Genomic DNA, 11514 nt, shown 5'->3' on the forward strand with positions numbered 1-11514 from the left:
TGCTCCTCACAGTTCCCTATACAATCACTTCCACCTGGCTTCCTATGTCCCATCCTCTCTTCTCCAATTATCCAAGTCCTCCCACTTCTCAAGTCTTGCTTCCACAGCCCTGGGTGACCAAACCCTTTTCTAAACTCCTTTAGCACTTACTATCTAAAATACAATCCCTGATACTCACATATTGTTGTCTTGTACTGTTCTGTATAATGCATGTTAGTTTTATCCCCCTAAAGCAATAGTTAAATTTCGAATATGATTAAGCTAAATCATAGTTTTCATTTTTTTCTCCATTTCCTCAGCATAGGGATAGACATTCAATATACACTTACTGAGTGGAAGAGACACTCATTTTTGCTTTCTCTGTCTCTCTCACTTATAAGATATCACACATCAGGTGTGAAAACCTAAGGCCTAGAGTGAGAAGAACCTCAAAAAATACCAAGGAAAAAAGACCTACAGATTAATTACAGAGTGAGGTGCTGGCCTTAAATCATGTTAGAAATCCTGAAGCATGGCTGCCTTTTTAAAATTACCACATTAAGAGAAGGAGGATAATTTCTAGTACTTCTATTTTCTCCTTCCTAATTACACATCCTCTAAGAAAAACTTATTCAATTAGACAAAATTAAACTTTAAAGCAATTTGATGTGACTTGTTTTCTTTTAAATGAAGATGGCTCACAGATGCCCATTTATTCCCCTACTGACATTAATTCACTGGGGGTGATTGTAGCATCTGGATTTCAGGAAGTCAGACTGTGTGGATAACTAATTCATTAATAGCTGCTTTTTAATTCTGCAATTCTGAAAAGTATTCAAGGTTATTTTTCAGCCTGAATAATAAAGAGGGCCTCTGTTTGGCTATTTTCTCCAGCAATCTTGGGGTTTTTTTTTGTTTTTGTTTTGTTTTTGCTCTCTAGGGGAGGAATGATGATACCAAGGTACCAAGGGTGTGGCCGCAGTTGTGAAAAAATAATGAGCTATCTGTTAAGCGAGGGGAACATAATCAGTAACTGAGGTACTACTAAATATGGAAAGGCTACACAGAGGAACATGCTACGAAACTCTCAGTTTGGGAGCCTGGAATGGCTCGTGTCCAGTCCTGTCATGACCACTCAGATCCCTTATTAGCTTTAGTCTAAGAGTTCTCCACTGGAGACCTGTAAACTTGTTTCACTTTTTAAACTATTTTTATAACTGTTTTTCAATATTATTCATTTCCCTTATAGTTCCATATATTTTATTTTATGCATTTAAAAACATCATCCTGAGAAGGGGTCCAGAGACTTTAACAGTACACACACCCACACAAACACACACGTATTTCCTGGTGTAGTGCAGCAATGAATCAGTCACAAACTCCCCCACATCTGGCTGGGGTAGGGACACAGCTTTGCTTCCTCAGGATTACCTGACGGGCTTCCCCAGAGGTATAGCACCAGGACCTCGCACAATAAAAAGCTGGGCAACTGAATGAAAAATTCAGACTAATAGAGCCAAGTTCCTGCTGTCTTCCAGGGTCCTGCTTTGCATATTAATCATCACCACTATAATTATGATTTTAATATAGCCCTTTAAGGTAGCCAAAGAGCTTTAAATAGATATCTCATTTGAGTGGATAGCAGCATCTTGGACCTAGGGTCAGGAAGACCTGGTTTTAAATCCCACTTTCTGATACCTACTAGCTGAAGCAAGATAGGAGCTCTAAGATTCAATTTCATCACATATTAAAATGGAAATAATAGTACTGGTAGTATCTACCTCATAAAACAGTTGTACTGCTCAGATGAAATAATATATGTAAAGTTCTTTGCAAAAATTCAAGTATCTTATGTTAGTTATTATTACTATTATTAATAGCATGCTCTCTCTCTCTGTTTCACACACACACACACACATACACACACAGAAAGAACTCAATTGACTCAGTTTGACAATAATTTACCAGTATTCAAAGCTGTCTAAAACATCTGCTCTTTCTCTAAATAAGGTAAGGGTGGAGCCTCTCTTCATCTCTGATGTGGTACCTCAGCAACATTCTTATACCCTGTACCTGATGCCAACATCTGATCCCTAACTTTTTCTGGAATGTTTTCTCACAGAATCTCATAATTGGGAAGAAACTGCAGAGGTGAACCTAAACATGAATTCTACCTAGACCATACCTATATCAGGAGGCTCATCCAACTTCCATTTGAAGAATTCCAGTGTTATTAGGGAACCCAAATGATTTCATTCTTCTTTTTAATATTTCTAATTATCTTTCCTTTTCTATAACTTCCACTAGACTCTGTCCTCTGAATCCTAGTTAAATAACAGTAACAGTATTTAACATTCACATAGTACTTTCACAGGTTTTCAGAGTTTTCTTCAGAGCAACCTTATAAGATAGATAACTGTGAATATAGTGCTGGCCAAGAATCAGGAAGCCTCCTCTTCCCGAGTTCATATCTGGCATGAGATACTTACTGGCTGTGTGACCCTGGAAAAGTCACTTAATCCTATTTGCCTCATCTATAAAAATGAGTTAGAGAAGGCAATAACAAACCACTTCAATAAAGAAAACCCCAAATGGGGTCACAAAGAGCCAGATTAACTGAAAAACAATTAAACAATAGCAATAAAAATACAAATATTAAATTCTCGGTTAATAGGTAAGGAAATTGAGGTGGTAAATTAAGAGATTTGCTTGTGATCACACAATTGCTGAGTCCAGGACTCCATTTACTATGCAACATTGTTTCTCAAGTCTGATCTTTCTTCTACATATCAGTACATACAGATACCTAGAGACCTCTCTCTTTTTTTCACTCTCTCCTCCCCTGCCCAGTTCTTTTCTTCTCCTGGCTAAACATTTCTAGCTCCCTTTCCCAATCCTCACATATCATTGTCTCTAGATACCTCCCTATCCTAGTCAATTTCTCTTAATAGGTTTTATTTAGTTTGTCAATGTCCTTTCTAAAATGTGAATTAAACAAAAATAACATCTGAAATTCAAAATAATGAACAATTTATTAACATAACATAATCAATAACTAATAATATCAAGGGAGATTATGAAAAGAAATAGGGGTGAAGGGGCATGGTAACTTCTAGTTAAACTATATTATAAAGTAACAGTCATCAAAACCATCTGGAATTGAGAAATAGATTAATGGAAAGTTAGGAAACAATAGAACTTAATAGCTAGTTTGACAAAGTGGACAATGTGATTACCCAGGAAAAAACTCCTTTGGTAAAACTGCTTCAAAAACAATCTGGCAAGAAATTAGGCTTAGACCATCACTTCATACCATAATTCCATAATTCATTCTAATTTGATATATATCTGTAATGTTAAAGATCATTAAAAAATTAGAAAATAAATAGACCATATAGCTTTCACGCTATGGATAGGCAATGTATTCATAATAAAACAAGAGATTAAAAACAATTACCAAAGATAAAATAGATAACTTTGATTATTTGAAATTGAAAAGCTTTTTTACACAGACTAAAATAATGAATCTAGGAGAAGAAGGCAAGTGATTGAATGGGAAAAAAGTTTTCATATCAAATTTCTTGGATAAAGATTAAGTGTTGAGATAGAATATGTATATATACACATACATACATTATATGTATATGTATGCATATATGTGTATGTATATTTACATATATATAAAACCAATACCCATTCCCCAATAGATAAGCAATCAAATGCTATGAACAAATGCTTCACAAAAAAAGATTTGCCAAGTTTTAACAACTACATGAAAGCTCCAAATCGCTAATAATGACAAATGAAAATCAAAATAACCCTAAAATTTTATCTCACACCCTAAAAATTGGTAAAAATGTTGAAGGGATTGTGGAAGGATAGATCTGCTAAATACATTGTTGATGGAGCTGTGGAATGATATAATCATTTTGGAAAACAACTTTGAAATAAGCAAATAAAGTGACCAAAATGTCTATATCCTTTGAATCAGAGACTCCATTAGTGGCTTATACCTCAAGGAAGTCATCAATAAGAAGAAAGTCCCTATGAACTATAAAATACTTTTTTGTGATAACTAAAAATTGGAAGCAAAATAGATGCTCATTCATTGAAGAATGGAAAACAAATTATGGTACACAGTTACAATAAATATTATATCCATATTATTTATGGATAATGTCCTCCCCTTGTCTGTAGTCTACATAATGTGTAGATTCATTCCTAAGTGTTTCTTGGTCTAGGTTGTGTACTCAGTTGCTCTAGAGTTTACACATGACAGAATTGAAAAGTAAGCAAGTGAATATCCATACAAACTGATACAAAGTGAAGTAAGAAGAGCCAAGAAAACAATATACACAGAAATTAGAACACTGTAAATGGAAAGAATTATACATCCAAAAAAAATCAAAGGTATTTTTAACAAAGTTTAAAGATCAAGCAATATTTGAATGAAGGCATATGGGAAGATACCTCCAACATACTCCTTGGTAGAGGTGGGAACTCACAATTTTTAAACAATGCACATTTTCAGGTGTCTCAATGCATTAATCTGTTGTATTGACTTTTTTCTCTCTAAAAATACTAAATGAGGTGGCTCTTGGAGGCAGAGGGATACATGGGATGACTATAGTGATGCAAGAAATAGAAAAGTAACAATAAAAACTTACTTAAATTAATAACTAAGGAGTTGCTGAAGATGGAGAAATTCATAATAGGCAACATGCTAGAAGAACACTAATGAGAGTTCTTAATTTGCTATGAATTCCTGAGATGTGTTTCCAGGCTTCCTATTTGCTATGCTTCAGGATTTCTCTCACCATACTCCTATGTGAACTTTCTGCTCCTGTTGGCCAAATATCAATAAATACTACAATCATGCCTCTCTTCAAGTCTTATTCATGATGGTCCTTAGGTACAATGAAAATAAACACTGGTTCTGGATACAGAAGATTCAGACAGTAATATGGAATATCTCTGACCCCTACCTACTACCTATGTGACCTTTGGCAGGTCACTTAATTTCCCTAGGCCTGAATTTCCTTATCTGCAAAATGAGGAGGTTGGACTAAATGGTCTTTGAGGTTCCTTCTAGCTCTATGAACTTTTCTTCTCTTTTGCCTAATGAAATCCTCATAATCTTTCAAGATTTAGCAAAATCTTCCCCAATTACCCCAGCCACATCTTTCCCTTCTCTGAATTTCTATGATATTCTCATGATTATATCTCATTTTTACATTCATAATTGCATCTTCTTATATGATTTCCCTTATATATCTCTAGATTGATATCTATGTCCATATCGATCTATCTTGCTTCCCTAATTGTAAAGATATCACAAACTGTTTGAGGGCAGAGACTGTCTTCTTTCTCTTTCTTTACAATGTCTAGCATGGATGGATTACACTTGAAGTAATATATTCCTAAAAACAATAACTATAAAAACTCTTACAATTAGTACCATACCTTGGGCAATATCATCATATGTGTTTTGATTAACCATCCGCTCAACTATTTTGGCTGCTTGGGCCACCTTGGTTATGTCATCACTCTGTAGGAAAGAAAAATAAACAGCAGATAGTATTGCTAAGAGGCTACCTGTTTTACATGATAATCTCTAAACATGAACTACTTGGACTATGAAATTGGGATTAAACTCAATCGGTACAATTCAGATTAGCAACAATAAGCTGTAGTCAATCATGGTTTCATCATTGGCTACTTTTCAATTCTGTCATGTGTAAACTCTGGAGCAACTGAGTACACAACCTAGACCAAGAAACACTTAGGAATGAATCTACACATTATGTAGACTATAGAAAAGGGGAGGACATCCATGACAAACTGGGGGCTTTCTCCAGTAATATAGTCTCAACCAATCTTCTCTTATCAACTAACCTTTCATTCACCTTGTCCACTAACTCATCAAATACCCTCTCACAGCCTTCTAAAATCCAGCTGCCACATACATCAGAGCTCCTTCTGGCACTTCTGAATAGTCTGCTCAAATTCAATGCACCCCTTCATCTTGGCAGCACAGGAACACTTAAGAGCAATCAATTGATCAATCAAGATCTATTAAGTGCCTACTTTATGTCAGGAACTCTAGTAATGCAAGGGACACAAGTTAAAAAGAAAAAGACTCTGCTCTTGCAATGAATATATAGTCTATGGGGGAGATAAAGATTTATACATCTATATAGTATAAATATAAATTTAATAATTAAACACAAAAACACACAAAGTTGTTCAATCTGAAACTTTGGGAGAAGAGAGAAAACTAGCAGTTAGGGGCATGAGAAAAACTTCACACAGAAGACAAGGTCTGGATTAGATCTTAAAGGAAAAGAAGAACTCTGTGAAGCAGACATGAGGAAGGACTGCTTCTCAGGATAGGAAGCAGACAGTGCAAAGACAGAGAAGAGAGATAAATGTACCATAGGAAGAACAGAGAAAAAGACAATTTGGCTGGAGTGTGTCAGGGGTGGGGATGAGGGGAGGAAGTATTGGCTGTGGAAAAACAAAACAGAGAGTTTATATTTTATCTGGAAAGCAATATAGGAAGCCTTGGCTGAGGAGAGTACATAGTACATCATTTCAGCTTCCTTCTGTATCTAGAACCACAGCCCTCAATAACTGTCTTTAATGAATTGAAGTTACCTCATCATCAAACTAGATACTCAGAGATATTTATCTGTATGCTCTGTGAATTGGAGCCTCAACCTTGAAATTTTTACCTCCTTCTACCTTTAGCCTATCATCCTAAACTAAGCAAAGATACAACAGGAGTTGATGTAGTTGACAGATACACATGGGAGAGAACTGAAGCAGTCAGACAGCCTGCTACAGAGATGGCAGGTTTTTGATAATCTTCAACACTGACACAAGTCATTCTGAAGAGTAATAGGACAGTTCCAAAAAAGAAATCTTTCTGTCCTCTAAGATAGGTGTCTCCAATCTGTGGCTCTCAACGCCTACTCAAGTAGTTTCATATCCATTGGTTCCCATAACACATTGGTAATATGGGTTACATTGTAATCATAAATAAATTTGAAATTCTACATGCATTCCTTGACAAGTTTTTGCTGAGTGATGTGGCCCAGAAGAGCTAAAAGGCTGGACTACCCATGCTCTAGGACAAGAGCGGGGAACTTTATTTCTGTCAAGGGTCATTTGCATATTTATAACATCATTCATGGACTATAATTGGTAAAACAATTAATATTTAATTTAATTAACTAAAGCTTCTGGATTTATTGAATTTCTAGTCCTGCTGCTTTGGTAATGCCAGAACAATACACAGTCCATGGGCTCGAGATTCTCCACCTCTGTTTCAGGGGCTAGCTTAAACCCACTCTCTTTTATATCACTCTCAGTTTCCTCTTTTTTTGTATTTTTATAGTATTATAATTTAGCATTTAACTATATCTTGTCCTGTAATATTTTCTAATTTCTTCTTTGTATATGTTCTTTCTTCTCAATTAGAATATAAATCCCCCCTCAAAGAAAGGTAATGTGCTTCTTCTCTGATTGTCCTATAACAACTACTCATAAGATTGGTTTTGTTGGTTTTTTCCCAAGGCAATGGGGTTAAGTGACTTGCCGAAGGCCACACAGCTAGGTAATTATCAAGTATCTGAGGCTGGATTTGAACTCAGGTCCTCCTGACTCCAGGGCCTGTGCTCTATCCACTGTGAAACCTAGATGCCCCCATTAATAAGATTGGATAACACATAAATACTAGTCAATATAGAGCATAGTGGTCTTGAGCTCTGGGTAGTTGGAAGACTACAGAAATACACTGGGAACTAATGAACAAGAGTTAAGAGGAAGTCCAGGGGATTGAAGTGAAAATGCTGAGAGTAATAGTTCATCTACTTCACTTTTTTGTTGAAGGTCAGGTATTCTTCTAAATCTAGAGAATAGAAGGTCCAAACCTAGAGAGTCAGGACCAAATCAAGATACATCCACTCATGCCTCAACTGGAAAAGGATAGAATATGATCGAAAATAATGCTAATGAAATTGTTGATTCTTAACCCTCAGACCAAATAACAAGTCGGCTTATGTTTAGTAGAAGGATGCCTAGACACTTAGGATGCCACCCCACTTAAACTGAATAGTCTGCTAGGTGAGGAATTTTATACTGGCAAATAAAATTAGATATGACAATTACCGTATTACATTACATAGTGCTTTAAAAATAAAAGTTTTGACATTGTGCCCTGCTAGTGTTTCCCTACATACTGAAAAGACATGAGTTAGGGAATAACTACAAGATATATTACTATCTAGCTCCAATCTTTATTGGGATCACGGAATATGATTTTTATATTTCCCCACATTACTATTTTTCCCCAGGTTCCTCTCCTAGGTGGGTTCTTGACCTTTTCCCTTAGTGACCCTTATACTTATTTCATTCCCAATTATTTTTCTTTTGTTTTTGTCCCCTATTTGGTTAATCTTCTTGGAAGATTTGTGTCCTCCAGAATAGAAATGGTGCATCTCCAGTAAGTGGCCCTAGTTGGATTTTCACCTTTTCACAGCTCTGGAACCCGCACCCCTTGGTTGCTGCCTCAGTCAATTTCCAAATACACCTTAACTCCTCCTCAAAGTGGACCTGCTAGGCAGGGAGAGGCCTATGCCCCTTTTCAACTGGAAGAAGTTTCAGAAGAATAAATCTTTGCCCAAGTTCCCCAAAGAATTTGGTCCTAAATTGTTTAAAGTGGGGAATGAAATAGAGGAAAAGTTAAGAGAAATATATTCTATAATTGATTTGTCCCCTCTGCACTGACCATGCTCTTATAATAACACTGACACCTCCGCTTCCCCATCCCATATGCCCTCATTTTGAGATAAGATCAATGAACTTTTAGTAAAGTTTTTTTAGTAAAGCCCCTCCCTAGCAAGGATTCCTGGTATATCCCTGCCACAGGCACAAGACAAGCTCCAATCAACAAAATAATAGATCCCTTCCCTAACCTGAAAGAATTAAGTCTTTGAGCTAGCACTCCTTATCTACATATACCTAATTATCTCATCTTCCTGCCCCTTTAAAAGCTTACTCACTCCTGTCTTCCTTTGGGAAGCTAGCTGGCTCTTGGGGAGAATCTAATAAACTCTTCCAAATTAACTCTCTTGTCCCTATACTCTTCCTTATTACTTATACCTTGATGGCTCTGCTTCCTTTGAGAGCCAGTCTGCTCTAGGGGTGTATGATCCCTCTCATGTTCCTACACCAATCTTTATTAACCTGCTGCTGCTGCTATAGTGGCTTCCAACTGGCCCAACTATCTGTACTCTTCCCTAGCCTCTGCTAACCTCAGCAGTGCCTAATAAACTTTTGTTTGACCTTAAAAAAAGAACAGAAAAGGAAAGGAAAAGAATATAAATTTCTTGAATGTACTACCAAAAGCAATCATTTTGTTAGGCCTCAGATAGAATTTATTTGAATGCTGGTTGGGAAGTATCTGCCACATCAAAACAGAAAACATAAGAAAGAAGAAAATAAATATCTTGAGTTTATAGTGATAAATGTCTCAGTATTTATCTTCTAGTGACAAACTACTACAATCAAAATGGTACTTGGTTAACTGTTTCCTTTCTCAGATGGATTCATTTAATAAATACTTGACTGATCTACTTTTGAATACATTTAAAGTATTTTAAAGAATACAAAATATGTAAATTATAATAACTACTCTCTAAGAAAGGGGATATAATATGCATAATATGACAAGTACCATAAGGGAGTTTGATAAAAGCCACAAGAGAGGACTGATATTATATGGCAAACTCAACATCACTATTCCCAAACATACCCCCCACCTGCCCCTCCCCTTTAATGTTCCATCTTCTCTTGTTGGCATCACCATCCTCTTAAGTCAGTCATCAATTAGGCTTGAGTCATCTTTGCCTCTTTCTTTTCCTTTAGCCCCCTGCCAGTTAAGCAATTGCTAAGTCCTGTTGATTCTACCTTGGCAATATTTCTTGCATCCATTACACAAATACTCCTTTCTATTCACACTGCCAACACAACTATCTCAGGTTCTAATTACCTATCACCTGGTCTATTGTAATAGTTTCCTAACTAATTCCTCTGCTTCTAGGCTTTTCCTTCTAATGGAATAGGATGTCTGATAGACATCTTAAACTCAGGGTGTCCAAAATGAAACTTATTCTCTTTCTCCCTAAGCCCTTGTTCCTCCTCCTACCTTTCCTATTACTTTAGAAGGAAACACCATCCTCCTAAATCCTCAGGATTGCAACCTAGGGAGTTATACTCAATTCTTGACTCTCTCACCTGCCCCATCCAATCTGTAGCTTAGCCATGACAGTTTTACCTTTGTAATATCCCTTCAAAACATCCCCTTCTGTCCTCTGACTCTGCCATTACCCTGGTGAAGTCCCTCATTACCTCATGTCTAGACTACTACAGTAGCCTGTTGATGAGTCTGCCTGCCTCAAGTGTCTCCCCACTCCAATCCATATTCCATTCAATCACCAAAGTAATTTTCCTAAAGCACAGATCTAGTCATACAACTACCTTATTCAATAAAATCCAATACCTCTCTATTGTTTTCAGGATCAAATACAAAGTGTTCTAGTTGACATTCAAAGTCCTTCATAACCTAGCACCCTTTTACCTTTCCAGTCTTCTTACACCTAAGACAAATCAAAGGAAAAATAGATTTGAATGCTACAAGACTTCAAAAACCAATGTGAAATCCACTTTGGATGTAGGTTTTATTCCTCAGCAAATGACCACCACTGATGGGTCTAGAGAAGGTGGTAATTCCATTCATAAAGTTGTAGGTCCTGCCAAATTCTGCACCTGAATGACTGATCATTTCAGTATATGTAATCATTCCAGAAAAACTATAAATGCTTAAGAAATCAACTATTCCCTTTCCAAATCTGTCATGGATTGGGTAGGTGCCTTTTAGCTGAATCTATAACTGCATCCATGCAGAAAGCATTGTTAATGCATCTTGCTTCAATGCACTTGTCCCTTTCCCTCAATCAATTCTGTAACTGGTAATGATAAAAATAACAGGAGAGAAATGAAGATATAGATAAATATGTGTTTTTGGTCAAGTGTCTTTTCCCACAAACCTCTTCAGGTCCTGAAGTCTATGACAACTGTCCTGATATTATATTGTGAATATCTACTGATCTTTAGTTGACAAACAGACACTTCCAAATAGATGATTCAGTCCTCATTTGAGAAGCATATCTCCAGCTCTACTTAAAAGCCACAAGTCTCTACTGTGATTCTGAATGAATCAGTCAGATTCCATTTTTGTACCCAATGCAGATCTGGAGGCTGAGGGGTGAAGTAGATCATTATTACAAAGATTATATTGTCCCAATAGGGATGAAGTGATCATTAAGAGTTTTGTTCCTGGCTAATAAATGTATTTCAAATAAAATTTATTTTTAAAAAATCATAAGAGCAAATATAATAATCTAATAAAAATTATCTCTGAGTTCTATAAAGTAAGCACTGTACTCTAAAATGAATTTAACAAATACTCTG

At 36.2% G+C, this 11514-nt stretch overlaps 1 protein-coding gene across 3 annotated transcripts in view; it reads right to left on the reverse strand.

Annotated features, from left to right (window-relative positions):
• Positions 1 to 11514, reverse strand: part of DNAI1 (dynein axonemal intermediate chain 1) — a 258163-nt gene that overhangs the window by 146747 nt on the left and 99902 nt on the right. For all 3 annotated transcript variants that reach the window (XM_074196569.1, XM_074196568.1, XM_074196570.1), the window contains exon 10: positions 5443 to 5527. In XM_074196569.1, coding sequence (XP_074052670.1) covers positions 5443 to 5527 — 85 coding nt within the window. The remainder of the gene's footprint in view (positions 1 to 5442; positions 5528 to 11514) is intronic.

The sequence above is a fragment of the Macrotis lagotis genome, chromosome 8, assembly GCF_037893015.1.
Source record: "Macrotis lagotis isolate mMagLag1 chromosome 8, bilby.v1.9.chrom.fasta, whole genome shotgun sequence".
NCBI classification, from domain to species: Eukaryota; Metazoa; Chordata; class Mammalia; order Peramelemorphia; family Peramelidae; genus Macrotis; species Macrotis lagotis.